The 19,885-nt window shown below is 44.1% G+C and overlaps 1 protein-coding gene and 1 pseudogene across 2 annotated transcripts in view; one reads left to right on the top strand and one right to left on the bottom strand.

Annotated features, from left to right (window-relative positions):
- The window catches only part of PDPK1 (3-phosphoinositide dependent protein kinase 1), a 73,843-nt gene that overhangs the window by 22,627 nt on the left and 31,331 nt on the right, over nucleotides 1–19,885 (top strand). For both annotated transcript variants that reach the window (XM_054589447.1, XM_054589446.1), the window contains 5 exons: nucleotides 6,055–6,324; nucleotides 8,773–8,815; nucleotides 9,079–9,216; nucleotides 14,562–14,706; nucleotides 15,482–15,579. In XM_054589447.1, coding sequence (XP_054445422.1) covers nucleotides 6,055–6,324; nucleotides 8,773–8,815; nucleotides 9,079–9,216; nucleotides 14,562–14,706; nucleotides 15,482–15,579 — 694 coding nt within the window. The remainder of the gene's footprint in view (nucleotides 1–6,054; nucleotides 6,325–8,772; nucleotides 8,816–9,078; nucleotides 9,217–14,561; nucleotides 14,707–15,481; nucleotides 15,580–19,885) is intronic.
- Nucleotides 2,818–5,928, bottom strand: LOC129083252 (U6 snRNA-associated Sm-like protein LSm4; annotated as a pseudogene).

The following is a 19,885-nucleotide window of genomic DNA, read 5'->3' as shown; positions in this document are numbered from 1 at the left end:
CTTAACTAACTGCCAGCCATAGAGCATTGGAGAAAACAGCCATTTTCTGTAAGTAAATGTTGTGCTTTGGGTTCCCATTCCAGCTAGAGGACCTGTACCACTGCGTGCCGCATTTAAAATATCAGATTGTCTTAGATGGTATTTACAAAGTCAGTTAGTCATATTCCCTTAATATTTCACTGATACTGTGTGTTTGATTAATTGCTTTATATTTTGCCTAGTTATAATGATCTTAGCAGACCTTAAGTAAAAGAAGCCTGCCTCCTCTTGGCCTAGTGCAGCTACAGAATTCTTTTCTTTCTTAATTTTTTATTATTGATTAGGGGGGGCATCAGTTTGTTGTTCTAATTATTTATGCATTCATTGGTTGCTTCTTGTGTGTGCCCTGACTGGGGATTGAACTCGCAACCTTGGTGTTACCGGGACAATGCTCTAACCAATGGAGCTATCTTGCTAGGGCCTCCAGAGTTCTTTACGATGATTCCTCAGTTGGGAGCAGGGACATGATGTGTATTCTAGGGTGACCCTAACTGAGGGGACTGCCCAGGCCCCTGCCTGTTCTTGTTATCTGCTGCCTCTCTTCACCTCCATGCTCATCGAGTTTGGGTTACAGGATGTTCCGTCTAGATGTGTTCTTTGTTATACATTTTGCGCATCTCAAGATGAGCATCTTGTCTTGTGATAACATTGTGCCCGCCTGTCTTTCCTGTTCCTGGTGCAGTTTCTGTAGGACTCTGGCCTCTTCATAGTTTTTTGTGTGTCCTTTCCCTATTTAAGTGGAGAGAGGAAATTTTTGTCTATCCTTTATGAAAAATATATACACAAGAAACAGCTTTGTGTCACTGCACTCCCTTAACTATTCAAGTTTATATTCAATTTTAAGCAATTCAATTGTTACTAAGTTATAATATTGATACACTTTTTATCACCTGTGTGTATTGTTACAGACTTAGGACTTTCCCCAGTTTCAACCTATTCTGATAAGCTTTACTTACAGATCTCCTTCTAGTGTTTACAGCACAACTTGGCCAGTAGCAGCCCCAATAGGTCAGCTTCCCTGCCCTTTCTTGCTTCCACAACTTGTGAAGGCACCCCTTTTTCAGACCCAGCAAGGGATTCTTCGATCATATTGTCTTCTGTTCCAAGACGTGGAGTCAAGTGCTCTCCTGGTTTGTATAGTGGGGAGTACTATTAGAAATAGATTTGGGTGCTCTGAGCAGATTTTGTGATGTTCTACTACAGTCTGATAGTCAGCAGGCTAATGATGTCACTGCTAAAATACTTCAGGATCAGGGCTAGAACATATTTTTTTAATAGTTGTGTGTACAACTTGTATGTGTTTCTGATTTGATGCTACCTAATCCTTTAAAATTTGTAAAATTGATAGAGAAATATTGTTTTGTTATTCCACTTACTTATGTGTTCATTGGTTTTTTTCTTGTATGTGCCCTGACTGGGAATCAAACCTGCAACCTTTTCATATCAGGATGACGCTCTTAACCAGCTGAGCTAGTTGGCCAGGGCTGATCCTTTCCTCATACCCACCTAAATTTTTAACCCAGTTAAATTTTTAAATACTGAACAGAAGTGGATATAAATACCCACTTCTGTTCAGTATTTCAGTGTTTCATTGATAACTATTTTCTGTTGTCACTTTGTTAACAAATTACCAAATTGCTTTCCAAAAACATTTTAACAGCAACATAGGCTTATGGTGCCAGCTGCAGTAGGTGTAGATGAGGTCTGTCCAGAAGGTATCCAGCTATGTAATATGAAAAATAGAGACATTTATTGAAGAAGATACAAGATATAAGAAACATTGTACATAGGACAATGATGCCTCCGTCCCCTTCAAAGTAGGCACCTTGGGATCTCACACAGTTGTCCCAGCTGCTCGATTGTGTTTTCCTGAATCTCATCAGTGGTCTGAAATCTCTTCTTTTTGAAAGGTGATTTTAGTTTTGGGAAAAGCCAGAAGTTGCAGGGCACCAAATCCGGGCCATAAGGGAGCTGCGTTACCTGGGTGATTTGATGTTTTGCCAAAAAACTACACGAGACGTGATGCATGAGTGGGCATGCTGTCATGATGAAGTTGCCAATCACAAGTTGCCCATAGCTGCTGCCTTTGGAATCATTCAAATAGTTTCTGCAGAGGAATGTTCAAGCTTAAAACAAAATTTGATGCAGATCCATTGCTCTACTTGCTCAGTCATTTTGAATGTGATGGCCGCACAGTACACATGCTCATTCAACAGTGTCTACTGTCCCCTCTGACCAGTACAGTGAAGTCTTCATTGTTCACACATGGGCGTTACAGTTTACTCTTCCTTGGCTGCCACGTTACAGCGATGTCGAGTAAACCATTTTCATTATATTAACAGTGGTTGGAAGAGAGAAAGCAAAGGGGCAGGGCCAAACCACATCCCCACAACAGCTTCTGAAGCACATGGCTGTCTGGATTTGTTTTGAAAAGAGAATTTCAGGTCTGTGTTTCAGGAAAACTCCTTGGCTCCCTGGACTGTCAGTCTCAGAGTAAAGAGCTTAAAATGAAAATCTGTTATCTGTTTGTCACACAAGGATCCAGCAAGAGAGAGAAAACAAACCTGTTTGGAAAATGCCCCCCTTAGTACAAGGGCGAGGGCGCTAAAGATGCATTGACACACAGAACCTTCCAGGAATCAAGTTGGCTGCAACTTCACAAAATCAAAACACCAAATTACATTTCCAACTGTAGAATGCTGGCTTTAAAAACAAAACAAAACAAAACTTTACATAAAGAGGAGGATTACAAAATGTCCCCCCAACACCTGCCTCATTTGTGTTCTGAAAAACCATGGACTGGACCAGATATGTTGCCTGGGGTAAGGGGAGCTCAAGTCTCTGGGGGGATGCAGGGCCGGCTCATTGTTTGCCCACCTGCCTGCCTGGCTTCTTTTCTGGCTGACCTCTGCCAGTGCCTGGGGTCCTTCCTGCCTCTACCCTGGCCGCCAAACACACTTAGCCCAGCACCCCCAGTCCTCGGCCTTTCTGCTGCTTCTGCTGCTGCAGGCCACCATGGCCACAACCCTCGGCCACCACCTCTTCCTTGACTATGTCAATGATCTTGTCAAGGATGCTGAGGTACTTGATGGTGCTGCCACAGATGTAGCACTGAGGCATCTGCCAGAACTTATCCCTGTCCTTGGATGTGCAGGTCACCTCGCACAGGTTGATGTTCACTTAGTAGTCACAACTTACCAGGTGCCTGTTGTATGTCTCCCTGGTTTTAAGCTCCACCATTGTGGGGTGATTCTGAGCTGTCTTCAGCAGTGACAACAGAAGTGTGGTGTTGGCAGGGACCTGGCTCACCAGTCACTTCCATTGCCTCCTACTGTGTACATTTTTCTCTCTTTGTTACTTGAGGTACTTTGGTGCCTATCCCTTTCCCATTTCTTCATTAAAAGTCTTGGTGATTTATAGATATGAATGAGTTCTTATATATAAATTAATGCAGTCATGTGTGATACAGCTATTTTTTACAGCTCATAGAGAGATAATTCATATATGCCATATAGCTCACTAATTTAAAGTATATAATTTAGTGGTTTTTTAATGTATTCCCAGAGTTGTGCAAACATCACCACCATCCAATTCCAGAATATCTTTATCATTCCCAAGGGAAACCACAGATGTATTAACAGTCACTCCCCATTTTTCCCTTCCCCTAGTCCCTGAGTCACTTAACTACTTTCTGTCCATATAGATTTGCCCCTTCTGGACATTTCGTATTAGTTGAATCATGCAATATGTAGCCTTTTGTGCCTGGCCTCTTTCACTTAGCATCGTGTTTTTCATTCTCATCTATGTTGTAGCATATATCCATACTTCCTACCTTTTCATGGCTGTATAGTATTTGATTTTATGACAACACTACATTTTGTTTATCCACTTATTTGTTGTTGATGGACATTTGGATTGTATCTACCTTTTGGCTACTATGAGTAACCCCGCTGTGAATGTTCTTGTACAAATGCGTTTTCATTTCTCTTGGGTATATATATACCAAGGACTGGAATTGCTGGGTTATCTGGGTTATATAGTACCTCGTTCCTTTTGAGGAACTGTCAGACTGTTTGCCAAAGTGCCTGCACCATTTTATATTCCCAGCAGCAGTGTATGAGGGTTCCAATTTCTCAGCATTCCTGTTAACACTTGTTATTATCTGTCTTTTTTATTCTAGCCATCCTAATGAGTCCAGTGGAATCCCATTATGGCTTTGATTTGTATTTCTGTAATGGCTGATGATGTTGAGCATCTTTCCATGTGCTTACAGATCATTTGTATCTCTTTTCTGGAGAAGTGTTTATTTGGATCCATATCCTATTTTTTAAATTGTGTGTGTGTGTGTGTGTGTTTAATTGAGTTGTAAGAGTTCCTTATATAATCTGGCTACACGTTCTTTATCAGAAATATGATATGCAGATATTTTCACCCATTCTGTGGGTTGTCTTTTCACTTGATTGTTGATGGTGCCTTTGAAACACAGAAGTTTTTAATTTTGGTGAAGTCCCTTGACTTTTTTTTTTTTCCCTTTTGTTGCTTGTGCTTTTGGTTTCATATTTTAGAAACCATTTTCAAGATTATAAAGATTTACTCCTGTATTTTCCTCTAAGAGTTTTATAGTTTTAGTTCTTACATATAGATCTTTGATCCATTTGAGATAAACTTTGTATGTGATGTGGGAAAGGCATTCACCTTCATTCTTTTGCATGTGGATATCCAGTTGCCCCAACACCATTTGTTGAATAGACTATTCTTTCCCATTAAAGGGTCTGCACACCCTTGTCAAAAGTCAATTGGCCATAGTAGATATATAGGTTTATTTCTGAATTCTGTGTGCCTGTCCTTATGCTGGTACCATCCTTTTTTTTTTTTTTTTTTTAAAGATTTTATTTATTTTTAGAGAGAAGGGAAGGGAGGGAGGGAATAGGGGGAGAAACATGAACGTGAGAGAGAAACATTGGTTGCCTCTTGCATGCGCCCTGACCTGGGATCAAACCTGCAGTCCAAGCATGTGCCCTGACTGGGAATCGAACCCACAACCTTTGTAAGACAATGCTTAACCTACTGAGGCACACCAACCAGGGCAGTACCATCCTGTCTTGATTACTATAAGTTTTTTGTAAGTTTTGAAATCTGGATGTGTGAGGCCTCCAACTTGTTCTTTTTTGAGATTGTTTTGGCTATTCTGGGTCACTTGAATTTCCGTATGAATTTTGGGATCAGCTTGTCAATTTCTGCAAAGAGGCCAGTCAGGATTTTAATAGGGATGGCATTGAATAATTTTTTTAAAATAAAATTTTGAATGTAGTGTGTAGGGAGCAGTTTGGCTCTAAATCAGTTATTTTCCAAATTGTTAACCAATTACTCTACTACAGGTTTTTGTTTTTGTTTTTAGAGAAGCTTTTTTATTTTTTTAATCCACTGATTTTATGTGTAATTGGCAATTCTTGGACTCTCCTTTCCATTAAGTTATACTTCCGTGTTCCAGGGCTTAAAATTCTATGTGGTTGTGGGATGCAGTCTTAAGGCAGTCTGTTTTTCTCAAACCCTAATTGAGTGCTTTCTCGTGTGTTCAGTCTTACATCAGCTGTGGGTGGGTGAGCAGGGCAAAAGGGTTCTGGAATGGTAGACACCGTGGTCACAGGATTTGGACCAACTTCCTTTGTGGACAGGGGTTGGCTGCAGATGGCATTTAAGCTGGGCAGTGATGGGCAGGCTTACTGGCCATTGGGTGGGGTGGAGGTGTTGGAGACTCATGCAGTGCTAAGGGAGGAGTGTGAGGGCAGATAGGTGCTAGGTGGTGGGGTCAGTGGGAAAGTAGGACAGGGAAGGCTGGGATTTGATCAGGGAAGGGACTTCGAAGAGGAGGACAGCAACCTGAGCCATGTGGCAGAATGTTAGATGGCCTGCCGATACTTGGCGTTTGTGCTTCAACAATGTCAACACTTTAGTTTGTGCATTTAGGAAAAGTGAGCTGCTTTGAGTCTTACTTCTTTTTCCTGTGTCCACCAGTATGACACCGTTCCTATTCAGTCCAGCGTGGTGTTATGTTCCTGCCCATCTCCATCAATGGTGAGGACCCAGACTGAGTCCGGCACGGCCCCTGTTGTTCCCAGCGGTGGTAACAGGCAGGGCCCCACCACCATGGACAGCACGGCAGCCGAGTCCCGACCAAGTGCCAACTCACTGCAACATGCCGCACAGCCACCGCCACAGCCTCGGAAGAAACGGCCTGAAGACTTCAAATTTGGGAAAATTCTTGGTGAAGGCTCTTTTTCAACAGTGAGTACATGCTGCTGTTGTTTGTTGAATGAGTGTGTTTTCCCTCGGATAGGCTGACCTTCCAGGCTCAGAGTTGGGAGACCCAGATGCCAGGGTGTTCTTTTTCTGGAGGAGGGTATCAGGCCCCTAGGAGTTCCTCTCCTGTTGTGAGGCTGACTTGGGGCCACCAAACACATCACGTGGCTTATAAATATATGAGCCATGATTTTGTAGATGAAAGCTTTAAAAGGTATCTTTTTATCTTATTTTTTATTTTTTTTAAAAATGGCAGTTCATTTTATTCTAACCAGGGATCAGCAGGTTACATTCCGTGTCCTTTTATCACACTGGCAAGGCTCTGTGAAGCTTTTTTGTTCCTTAGATTAAAAGTTAGTATTGGCATTAGTATCTCTTCAGAGTTTTGGGGCAAATATTGAACAATCTTTATTATTTTTCTTATATTTTAAAAAATATGTAAGACATTACATCCTTGACACTTGGCTAGACTTACAGCATAAGACCTGCCGGCCTCCAGATTCTTGTGTCCTCAGTTTCATAAACAAATATTATCACGGCACTGTCAGGTCACACTCAGGGTAACTCTTTTTTGCTACCTGAGTGAGTTGTGTCTGTCCTGTGGTATTTTTCCTCTTAAAGCAAAGGAGTAAAGGTTCAAAGCAGCCCCTTTGTTGAGGTGGCAGCCCCATGTGGCTGTGGTGGTGGGGGCTTGCTGCAGGCTCAGTGGGGGCCTGAGTATCTGCTCCCTAGCTGGGGTGCACAGTTTAAATCTATGCCTTCATAAAAAGACAGCTCCCTGCTTCTGTGGTGTCCAAGCTGGACCCAGCATGCATGGGGACACACCAGGTAGTGGTGCTGGAGGCCGCTAATGCAGCAGGGTTTCTGAACAATGAGCCTTTCTTGCCTGGCCTTTTTAGAGAAACCTCATGTGAAATTTGTTTTCTTTTATCTCTTTACAGTTATGAAATATTTCAAAATACAAAGAAGAACATGAAATATTATAGCTCATCCATGTTTTTGACATTGTTTTAATTAATGCTAATTTTTGCTCCCTTTACACTTTTAATTTAGAGTTTTTAATTGGCAGTTTTTGTTTAAATTATGAAAGAATTGTGTCCTTGGAATAAAAAGCTTTAATTGTGAAGGCAGTCCCGGTCCTTCTGGTACTTGCAGATCCTTTCAGGAAGAAGAAACTATTTTGAAGAGAACCTCGGTGTTCTTCATGGTTTCTTACAACGATCCAGTAAAAGAAGAGTTCTCTCCTTTCTCAACTTTACTTCATTGGCCATTTACCTTGACTGAGAGATGAGGACTTGTGAATCCCCCCATGTCTGGTTCCCTGAGGGTGATCATGGTGTTCAGATTAGTTCTGCTATCGGTAGAATGTGTCATGCCTTGGTTTGTGGGTGAGGGGTGCTCCCTGCCCTGTGCTCATAAGGAAACCTGATTATGAAATGCTGAATTCACACAATAGAAAGATGACATGACTATATCCTTCAGAAAGGTTTCCATTAAATATTAGTACTCTTTAACAATTTTTTATTTACTTGCATAACTATTACATGCTCCTGTGAAGAAATTTGACATTGCATAAATACATAATCAGCTCAGTCATGCCATAGCACCTGAGAATAGTCCACACAAGTACATCCCTCTGGAAAGATGTTTTGAGTTCTTTCTACTTGAGTATGTACAACCCAACCTCATTCTTAATGACTGCAGGGCATTTCACACAGTGCTTTTCCAGGATTTCTTCTGATGAGTCCTGGTGATAATTCTGTACTGGCATATAATTCATACCCAGGGGCCTCCTGAGGTCTTCCCAGAAGGCCCAGGGATATATCAGGAATTGGGCAGATTTTAATTTCCTCTCTGGTCCTTGGGCAATCCCCCTGCACGTATCTTAGGAGAGGCATTTGTACCAACTGTCAGTAGTGGGGGCTGCCCAGCACACTGCCAGACTGGGCTCATTGGACATTTGGAAGTTGGTGTTCAGGTTGCACCCAGGGTTTGCTTTTGTAGAAAGCCCTTTCCCATGTTGTGCGATGCCCCATTGGTGCTCTGTCCCCCAAGCAGAGTTTGAGCAATGACTTGGGTGTACCATAGAGAGGACACAGCTGGGAGTGTGACTGCGGCCTGTGATGAGGGAGCTGGTCTGAATGTTTCTGTGTGTGCACTTTGGTGAACATGGGGGACTATAGGCAGCTGATGAAGAACCTCCTGGAAACATTGGAGAGAGATATGTGTTTGCTGTTAACTATTAGAATGCATTAACTTGATCATTACAGTTAGCTATATTTATTAACACAGGACCAAAAATATTTAAATGTAATTTTATGATGGGGGCAGGGTAGCCTGTGTGATTGGTTGTGGGGTAACTTGTGAGACTCATTGCCCTGGTTACATTTGGTGTTTTTTCTCTTCTCTTTCCCCCTTTTCCTCTCAAACCAGGTTGTCCTGGCCCGAGAACTGGCAACCTCAAGGGAATATGCTAGTAAGTACTAACTCCAGCGAGCTGTGTCTGGGATGCAGAGACAGCACACACCTGGGCAGACAGCCACCTGGCTGCCCAGTGCTTAGGGGTTTCTGTGCTGGTTTTAGGGGATAGGACACTGTTGGTCTGTCTTAAGAGACCATGAAGCCAGTGGCTTCATTGTGTGAAAAACTTTAATATATACCAGTTACCTTTATGAGTTGTGTCTTTAGTATTTCCTTACCATTTCAAATCGTGGTAACTCCCTTCTCTCTTACCTTAAGTTAAAATTCTAGAGAAACGTCACATTATCAAAGAGAACAAGGTCCCGTATGTAACCAGAGAGAGAGACGTGATGTCGCGCCTGGATCACCCCTTCTTTGTTAAACTTTACTTCACGTTTCAGGATGATGAAAAGCTGTGTATCCTTTGAATAGTCAAAGCGTTCTGAAATCACATAGTGACCCCTTATTATTTTGGCATCATGACACCATTGTTGTTTGCAAGTAGCCCCTTCTCCCAGAAGGGAGAAGGGCTGTATATTCTAAATACAAAGGAATTCACAGCATGGCTGGGGCCCTCTGGGATTACTTGAAGGGAGACTGTCACGAAACATTTTTTTAGATTTTTTTTTTATTGATAAGCATTGTATCCAAAGGATTGTTATTATTTTAATATGGTAGCTATACATTTATTCAGAGGCTTTCCTCATTCCTCTAACCAGCATTCTTGGGTTATCTGTCAGGTGTCACGTCCTGTGCTGAAAGCAGGGAAATGAGAGAGGAAGAATGATCTTGGGCATCTGGGGCTCCTTGAAGGTGGGCACCTGTCTGCCCTCTCTGGCTCAGATGTGTGATGTTTGGTTGGAAGGGACATCTTTACCAAGCTTAGCCCTCAGGTTAGAAGTCCAAGGAGTGGTCCACAGGATCCCAGACCCTTTATCCTTGTACCTGAATGCTTTCCCTTCTATGCAATCTTCAGCTTCCTTTCTCCTGCTCCCTGTGGCATCGCCCTGGAGTCTGCTCTCACTGTTTGTTTTAATCTCTCATCACTTAGTGCCTCTGGCTCTCCACAGCTGTGCAAGCTGCATCTCCATCAGAGACATCAGACATGCTGATTCTTTGCTTTATTTGAGGGCATCTTAGGTTCTCTGACTTCTCTTCTAACCCTTGAAGTATTGTCTTTTTTCTGTTATCTTTGCTTAGGGATCAGGGAGGCAGGGCACCATGGCAGTCAGGGTGGGCCACATGTCTCTATCTTGCAGCTTATCTCTGGTCCTGCCTATCCCTGGGCTTGCAACCAGGCTGGCCAGTGTCTCCTCACTCTTTAGTCCCTTTCCTGCCATTGTTCTTCTAAACCAACACTTCCTTCAGCCCCTGTTTGCCTAGTAATTCTGTTCTGAATCCCTGCAGATGATACTGTTTTCTACTCCGCTGAGAGAGATTGGACTGTCAAATGGAATTGGTTCCACGCTCGTCTAGGTTTAAACCTCAGTCTTTGCATCTGTTCTTTTTCTCATGTCCTCAAGGTCTCGAAGCCCTTTCGCCTCACAACCCTACTTGGAAAGTTGGTCCAGTGTCTGAGGATTTGCCTATTCCATCTCCTGTCCCCATCAGTTCAGGCTTCCTTTCCCCTTCAGTCTACACACAGATTCTTCTGGGTTAAAACTTTGATCTGTCCTATTCCCCCTTAAACGCCATTTTCTGGCTTCATCACCTGTCAACTGAATATTTTCTTTTGTTTATTGAGAAGTCCTTGCTGAGCTCTGGGTGATGGGAATATGCTGGTAAATAATGTGAGAACTCTGCCTTCATGGATCTTACATTTTCATGCAGGAATTAGTTAACACAGGTGAGCAGTGCCTGTATGGTAGACTTGGAGGGACTGAGAGTAGTAAAGCCAGGTAGAGGAGTGTTGGAGCTTGCTGTTGTTTGAGCTTGGTGGTCTGAGTTGACAATACCAAGCAGAGACCCAGGTGGAACAAGGACATAAACACGTATGTGTGGGAAGAGCGAAAGGCTGGGCAGAGTTCAGCTCTTTGAGTTTCAGAGGCTTGGAGAGGATTTTGGATTTTCTTCTGAGTGTGACAGGGAGCCCACAAAGGCCTCCAGCAGGGCAACTGTTCACTCTGGCTGCTGCTTCAGTGAAGGTTCTTATAAATGAATGAGTGAGGGGAAAATGGAGTCCCAGTGGCTCTCTGGCGTGGACCTCAGAACCTGGGTGCACAGTGGGGCTATCATTGAGAAGAAAGAGACTGGAGAGAGGCCAGGCCAGGAGCGATGTCACATTGGCATTTGACACATCCATAGGTGCTTCCTGCCGGAGGGCCAAGTGGGCTGCTGGGTTGCTGCCAGCAGAGCTCAGGGAGGCGTTAGGACTGCCATAGTAGCCTGGCCAGCCACTGTGAGAGGACACTCAGTAGGGGGAGCTGTCCGAGGCCTGAGCCTGGGTCACCCCCACTCACAGAGATTCACATGCGGAAGGGATCCTTCTAGAAGGTGGGGAAGGGGACTTGTCGCCGGTGAGTTGAGAGGACATAGACCTAAGGGCCACCGGGCCAAATTGTTTCTGATGGAGGATGCCGAGGCCTGGCCCAATATTGCTGAGTGGTCAAGAGCATTTGGCCCGGGCCTGACTTACGGATTGTCCCCTGTGCACGTTGTTGACAGTGGCAGTTTGGAAGTGGGAGTAGGATTTGAGAGAGAGGTGAGGAAATAACAGACAGTGCACAGGGCAGGTTCTCCCTACCTGGGTTCATTGTAAAGGGGAGCAGTAAAGTAGTCTAGTAGCCAAGGGTATGTGGGGAGAGGAGGGAGTTCCTTGCTGGTCTTTTTTAGGTGTTACAGAATGTTTGTCTCACCACCTGGCTCCAGCATCACTCCTTGTCCCCACCACTCTCCTATTGTGCTATGCAGCAGCCGTTAGTGGTCTCCTGAGGACAGACGGTGAAGGGTCCTTTTGACATCTGTTCAGTGTCTCTCACCTCCGAGGCCACCTTGATCCCTGGTTTCTTGTGCCTGGGACCGAAGTGACTGTGTTCCTCCTGGAGCATGTGGGGAATCTCTGACTGCCAGATTTTCTGCAGGACTGGGCTTGGGCTTTCCGTAGGACCCATGAGACAATGCATCTTCTTGGTTGGGGAGCTCCAACAGATCTCACACATTTGGCTTCATCTTCTCCCAGGGTCACATGTGGTGGGATTAGGTAGCTCAGAGTCTAGATGAGTGAGCTTGCTGTCTGATTTCAGACAGGATTGCCCAAAGCTATTCAGGTGGAGGGGACTCTAGGTCTTTGTCCAGTAGTAACTGTTGCTCTTAAATTTTAAGGGAAACTCTACCACCTGTGAAAGGCCCTGAACCCAAGGACTTTTGCACCAGTTGAAATCCTTAGTGACATACATTGTATTGAGAGAAAAAAAAGGAAACTCTCTGCCTGAAGAAAAGCTGCAGTATGCATGCCCCTCTTCCTTTAGCCATAATGTATACATTGAGGAGAGACTGCAACAACTGCAGGGGCAAACTCCCCTCAGAACAGGTGAGGCAGATCCTAGGGACACCCCTGTGGCAGCCTGCAAAGTAGGGCTCTGGAGATTCAGCCTGACAAGATTCAGTCCCTGCTTGCAGGAGGGGGAGCCGAACTCCAAGACGCTGCTGTGCCCACCCTTCCTCCCAGGCTATAGCAAAGATGCCCTTGCCTCCTGCAGGAATGAAGGCTGGGGGATTTCAGAGACTTTTATTTGGTTAGTCTGCATTTTTCCTCCACCCTGAACCTGCTCATTCTTGTGTGTCCCATCTTGCAACTCAAGGACAGGAGCAGTGTACGTAGGCCTCAGGAGGCTGGGCTCCAATCCTATCCCTCCTTGGCTTTGTGACCTTGAATCAGTTTAGTTGCTTAACCTCTCTGGGCCAGGTTCCTCTGCAAAGTACAGGCTTTGGGTGTACCAGGCTCTGCTACAGGCCTGGTCTGTGCTCATCCTCTCAGGGATTCACCCATTCCATACATTAGAACACACTTCTCAGTGCCCTGGGGCATTGGCTCTGCTGAGGGAGGGAGAAACATTCTAAGATGGGAAATGGACCAATGAGGTCTGAAAAAGATCTGGAGGATGAGAAATTTGTGTGGTTGAAGGGAACACAGGCTTGAGCTGACATCCTCAGCAGCTATCATATTCAAAACCTGTCAGTCACCTTAGCTTCACAGCTGAGGAGAGAACTAGAAGTGTCCCTCACATAGGAAATAGGAACTCAGAGCATGGTCAGATAAGGGGCAGAACCTGTGAAGCAGGAAGAGGCCCTGTGGCTGTGGCCGAGCCTCTGTGGGCTGCAGGCTCCTAATTGGGGAAGCTACTAGGCTAGTCCAGGTGGGGCCACTTGCCCAGGCAGCATTGAGCTCCTGTTTGAGGTCAGGTGGGCTAGAGTCTGTAGCCTTCCCTGTGGAGGGGACAGAGCAGGGCAAGGAAGGAAGGAGGCCTGGCTGAGACCTTTTGCATTCCCTAGAAGTAAGGTTTGTTTTTTGCTTCAGGTTCCTGTTAAACATCCTAGTTGGAAGGGTTTGGGTGGCCATAGGTGGGGCCGGATGCAGGGCAGGTTTAGGCAGCTTTGGGGGCTGGTTCCTCCCTCCTAGGCTTGTTCTCACTGTACTGCAGCTTCAGGTTCCTTCCTTGGTGGGAGATGGTAGTACCTTGGAAAATAAAAGCAAGATGGAACACCCTGAGCACAAGCCAAACCCTTTCTGTCCTTGGCTGCCAGGGAGCAATGAAGTACCTGTAGATTTCCATTAATGGGCACAGATGTTTGGTGTTTCTAGGACAAAGAAGTTATATGGGATCCATTTATTTTAGCAACCATTAGTTCTGCTTGGAAAAGAGAGAAGAGAAATAAAACATCGTACTCTAGTGGTGTCCAGAGGAGAGATGGTTGTGTACCTTGAATCTCTCTTCAGTGGGTGCCCAATAAATAGATTGAATCAAGAAGTTAATAAAATGGCATTTCTCTTACAAAACTTGTCACTTTATGCTTGGAAAGGATCATTCATTTGAGAAGCCTTTACATGAATTGACTCTTAGCACGACATTTGGAATGCAGCTGGTACTCAGTAAGGGTATACACATTGTGCAAGTGTGGAGACTGGATTATGACGGAGACCCCCCCTCCCATACATACACCTTGGCCAAAGCCTACAAAGAGGCACTTGATTGCCATCTCTGGCAACTTTCCTTCATTGGGACCACAGGTGCCTTCTGGGGCCTTTGGGGTCCAGAAGGGGCACTTGGGCTGAGAGGCTCATGTCATTGTGTTCTTGGTGAGGAACACCTGGGGGCCTTGCCCTGGAGCTGGGGTCTCAGATTACCATTGGCCATGGGTCTGACCATGGCAGAGTCTGACTTGAAGAAAGACAGCGGTCTTAGGCCAGAAATACCTTAGGTGTTTACTAATTAAAAATAAATAAATAAACAAACAAACCAACAAACCCTGCCCTGACCAGTGTGACTTAGTTGGCTGAGCATTGTCCCACAAAGGGTTGCTGGTTCAATTCCAGGTAAGGATACATGCCTGGGTTGCAGGCTGGTTCCCATTTGGGGAGCATGCAAGAGGCAACCTATCAGTGTTTCTCTTGCACGTTGATGTTTCTCTCCTCTTTCTCCCTCCCTTCCCCTCTCTCTAAAATAAATGGATAAAATAAAATATTTTTTAAAAATTCCTATTGGGTTGTTAAGGTTAGTTTTTAAAAGTACTTTTGCATTCTTCCTTAACTGTGCAATATTTAGATTTTGGCCTTAGTTATGCCAAAAATGGAGAACTACTTAAATACATTCGCAAAATTGGTTCATTCGATGAGACGTGCACCCGATTTTACACAGCCGAGATGGTGTCTGCTCTAGAGTACTTGCACGGCAGGGGCATCATTCACAGGTATCAAGCTGAGGACTGGGACTTTGCTCACAAGTTGGGGGGCAGCTCTGGTGTATTTGATGGAGGGTGGGATGCCTCATGTGAAAGAACTAAGAAGAGTTCACATCGCCCTGACATAGAGAGCCTCACGGACCTTCAACTGTCAGATGAAATTCCTCATACGACTTCTTTATTAGGCTAACAGTTTTTTTACCCATCTTGACTGCTGCTTTTATTTTGTCCCTTGTAGCTTTTGTGTGTACTTCTTCTGGCCTAATTTTCCGTGACTTTGTGATAAAGTCAAATTGAAAGTATTCAAATAAGCGCCCCTTGCTTTTTGAGTGATTTTTTAAAAATTGTGGTAGAAAACACACACAATATAAAACTTATCATTTTAATACTTTTTTTCAATTTTACTGAGGAATAATTGACATACGTCACATATAAATTTAAGTTGTATAGCAGGATGGTTTGATTTACATATATCGTGAAATGATTACCACAATAGGTTTGAAAGCCCTTTATTTAATGGGTTAAAAATTATGGATTATACTTCAATAAAAAGTTTATTAAAAATGATAGATGCAATTATGAATTGATATAATTTGAATATCTTTATTGTATGCAATTAATATTTGTTCATTGTGAACTTCAGACTTACACTCTTCGTTTTTAGTCTTTGCTGTAAAGATTATAAGTATTAACCAGTTCATTTTCTTTTCAGCAAAATTTAGAGTATGTAATAATGTTACCGTTGTAAATATTTCTCTCAAATGTAAAAAATTTGCTTTCACAGGGACCTGAAACCAGAAAACATTTTATTAAATGAAGATATGCACATCCAGATCACAGATTTTGGAACAGCAAAAGTATTATCCCCAGAGAGTAAACAAGGTGTGTGAGTGCTTTGTTTCCAGCAAATCCTGCTTAGTGTTTACTTCAGAAACAACCTCTTAGCAATGCAGTAAATTGCATTGTATTCATCATAGTGACAGATGTTTGTAGTATCTTTGTTACTATAAAATAGATACTTGAGCTTTCACAGGGGAAGCTGTGTTCCTGGTGTATTGGGTAGAAAGAGGGGCTTCCTAGGCTGTCTGTGGTTGGTCTGTCTGGCCTTGCTTGAGTCGGGGGTACTGAGTCACCAGGCTTTCTCTGCATGTTGTTTACAGGTCCTTTTGAGCACCTTGAGTGCTCTTTGGCTCATCCTCCTTAGTCTTAGAAGATGCTGGGGTGCCACATTGGTACCTGGTCTCCCATGCAAGGGCGTGGGGTCAATGTGATCAGCTCTCAGCTTTTCCTGTTGGCACTGCAGGTTGTAATTAGGTTGCTGGGGGTGAACTGCCTCTGTATCCCAGTGCCTGCCGACTTTTTGTCTCTCGCCCTGCCTCCTGTGTGCAGCTGCCAGTGGTGGCTGCAGCACACCCATTATAGTATAAGGTTCTACAGGATCATACAACAGGGGCTGATTTTTACTTGCTGGTCAGGTGCAAGTTTCTGATTGTAAACTGTCCTAATCATTGTTCCCCTAGAGTGATTCCTGGCATTGGATTGTATAGAGTGACAGTCCTATCACTCTAGGAGGAGTTGCTAAGTTGGGCCAGAAGAGTGTCCTGGGTGTGTTAGCTAGCCAGGGGGCATTTCAGCAGGGGCTCTCCCTACCCTTCAGGTGTTTTTTGGATGGAAATCAAACTCTGGAAGTATAAAGAATGGCCATTTTACTTCTGAAAGTTGTTGTCAAGTGTTGGCATAGAGGGAGAGTAAAGCCCTTTATGGTGAGGTTTGGGGGAAGCTGAGGGCTGTTGTGCAAGTTAATAAGTGATCTTGAAAATGAACTTTGGGTCTTGGGACAGTTTTGACTGTCAGAGCCATACTGACCCAAGGGGTTGTCACAGGGACCGCCCTATACTGCATGCACCTGTCTGCCATGAGAGGAAGACCTTGATGAAAAGTGCTTGGGCTAATGGACATACTGGGTGTGAGTACGAGGTTTGTTGGCAGAAGACTGACTCAGACTGTGAGCACCACATAATGATGGGGAGGAGCTTGATTTGAGAAAGCCTCTAGCTCAGCTGGGCTGGCCTCCTCTGTATCGAACTTGAATTGTGGCTGGATTAACAACCTGTTGGGCAGCCGCTGGGCTGACCTCTGGGTCTGCTTTTCCCAGCCAAGTGTGGGAAGAGACACAAACCTGTGCTGCTGGGAGGCACCTTGTGAGCCTGGCTGGGCCTCCTTGGGTTTCCTACTGCAGGGTGCCTTGTCTTTCCTGTCCCGTGTTTTTCCAGCCCCGTGTTTTCAAGCAGAGGGCTCTTTTGAAGATTGTAGTTAAGATTCAGCGAGCGCACCCTGACTGATGTGGCTCAGTTGTTTGGGCATCATTCTGTAAATCGAATTGTCCCAGTTCGATTCCTGGTCAGGGCATATGCCTGGGTTGTAAGCTCAATCTCTGGTTGGGCACATAGGAGAAACAGCTGACCAATGTTTCCCTCCCTCTCTTTCTTCCTCCATTCCCCTCTCTCTAAAAATAAATAAACACTTTTTTTTTAAAGGTTCAGTTAGTGCTTTAATCTCTGCACAGACACTGTATCACCAAGACAATGTCTTGGATTTGGGAACTTTTCTGAGAATCCTAAAGAACCACCCTTTTGGGGCTGAAACAAAACTTGCCATCATGGAAGATGCTCTTATTTCTCAACAAGTCTTAGTCCTGGCCTCATTTGCATGCCTTTTGTAGCTCCCTTTCCGTCCTTCCCACGTGGGTATCAGAGGATGGGTGGCCCCCCACCTGGAGATGCCCCAAAACCTTGATCTATTCTACCCATGCCTATTACATGGTAACATCTTATTGACCAATAATCATGTTTCTATGGATATGGTATAACCCATAACTGTAGCATTGTCCATGACAGAGGTGAACCAAACAGGAACAGCTGTGTCCCCAAATATTTTTGTTAGGCTATTCATCACCTCATGTGACTTCTGCCATGGGTCCCCCAAGTAGGCCTTGGGAGCCACCCACCTTGAGGTCTACTCTGTCCTTTCTTCCTTCATGTAGATTTCCTTCAGAATCTGGTATTTGGCACAGGCTCGTCCTGTCTCCCTGCAGCCATTGAAAAAAATATAAGGATTTAAATGCATTGATGAAATAAACTTGCTTTTTTTTTTCCCCCTCCTGGAAGCAGGAGGCTAAAAGTTCTTATATTGTAAACCAGGGAGAATTGCTTGTATATATAGATTAGTTGACTTTTTTCCCCCTTCCTAGACGAAAAGGGAAAAACATGTAATTGTGTGAATGATTCATTTTAGTGACTTACTCTCATTTTTTGTTTGAAGTACTTCAGAATTTATTCCTGTATTAGCTTTTTATAAAAACTTTTGTGGAGATGGTTTCCCAAAAACATCTTAAAGTTTCCAGAAGGAAAGTGTTGGTGGGAGCTCAGATTCTTTAGCTCTTTAGTAAGCATGTTTCACTTTCCTCCTAGTGAGAGGCAGGTTGTCCACCTTTACAGACCTCTGTCCCAGTGGGTTGCTCCCGGCAGGGACGTGAGCATGGCATTTCTCACTGCTGCCTGTTGGGTCGGAGTGGCCTCTGGGCCTGTAATGGACGAGGGTAGGATATAGCAGGGACTGTTGAGGGCATGTAGGATTGATGAGCACTTATAGCACAGAGGACTTGTGACTTCTGATCTTGCACGAGGGTCCCACAGACATATCCAGGTTTCAGACAGCTTAATCACGTGGAGAAGCTATCTGTGGCTGTGTCCCTGGCCTTTGTCCCCTTTGCAAGAGGCTTGGGTGGCTTGGGGGCCCCAGAGGTTCAGACTTGGGGTTTGTGCCTGGAAAACTGTGTCCTGAGCTGTGCAGGCTCCTTTGGTACGCAGCCAGGTGTGGAGGCTCCATTTACCAAATAGAAAGGGTGAGTTGGCCAGGGTGGAGTAAGGGACAGCTGGAGGGAGAATGAAGGGGGAAGGTTTCAGAACTGAAATCATTCTCACTCGAGCTGCACCTTCTCTGCATGGCCCCTCTGTGGACAGGCATTGTCCAGACCCTCAGACCAGCATCAGCCCTTCTCTGGGTGTCCTGTAGACTCAAGGCTCTATCACAGCCTCTGCCTTGCTACTCTTCTAGCACAGGCAGGGCCACCCCCTTTCCTTTCTGGAGGAGCTGCCTTCAAAACAGATTTTTCTTCCACCACAAAAACAGAGTTCACATGACAGAGGAAAAAAGTCAAGTCTCTATACTTACACAACCAGAAACAACTCTTAACCATTAAGGAATGGTTTACTTTGGTCTTTTCAATATTTTTATTTGCTTAGTCATAGCTGTGATGCATGGAGTTCTTATTTTTAAACAGAGTACCTACTTTTGTAAAAATTTAAACCATACATGTGACCTGATTCCCATCATCATTGATTTGTTTTCCCTGTAAATATTTTATTATTTATCATTAAAATATAAGCATCTTTTTAAAAAGTAACTATAGCCCTGGCTGGTGTGGCTCAGTGGACTGTGTGCCAGCCTATGAACCAAGGGGTCACTGGTTCAGTTCCCAGTCAGGGCACGTGCCTGGGTTGCAGTCCAGGTCCCCAGTAGGGGGCGTGCAAGAGGCAACCACACATTGATGTTTCTCTTCCTCTCTCCCCCTTTCTCTAAAAATAAATAAATCTTAAAAAAAGTAACTATAATATCATACTATTTTATACATAAAAAATAACATTTGAAATATCCCTTAATATTTCAAAATAGTCAGTGTTAAATTTCCAATCATAATTTCACATCATGATTTTTTTTGGTTGTGGTTTACTTGAATGAGGAATCAAATAAAGTTCCCACATTTGAGTGTAGCTAATTTGTCTCTTAAATTTCTTTTAATCTGTAGCTTCCCTTCCATCTTAATTTTTTCCCTTGCAGCCTGTTGAAGAAACCAGGTCATTTATCTTACAGAGTTTACCAGAGTTTGCTTGCTGTATCTCTGTGGAGACATGTATCATGTTCCTCTCCTCTTTGTATGTCCTGTAAATTGGCAGTTGGAGCTGGCCACTTTGATCACATTCAAGTTGAGTGCTCTCACACCAAAGTCTGGTGATGGTGCCTTCTTTATTAGGAAGCATTTGACATTAATCTCTCCTTCTATGATATCAACAGCACTTTAAAGCCATAGTGGCTTAGATCCATTAGGTCAGTAGAGAATACAGAATGA

This window comes from Pteronotus mesoamericanus, unplaced genomic scaffold (assembly GCF_021234165.1).
Source record: "Pteronotus mesoamericanus isolate MK-2021 breed Mesoamerican mustached bat unplaced genomic scaffold, CSHL_Meso_final scaffold_167, whole genome shotgun sequence".
NCBI classification, from domain to species: domain Eukaryota; kingdom Metazoa; phylum Chordata; class Mammalia; order Chiroptera; family Mormoopidae; genus Pteronotus; species Pteronotus mesoamericanus.
The sequence above is the reverse complement of the archived record's forward strand: the minus strand, read 5'-3'. Positions and strand labels throughout refer to the sequence as shown.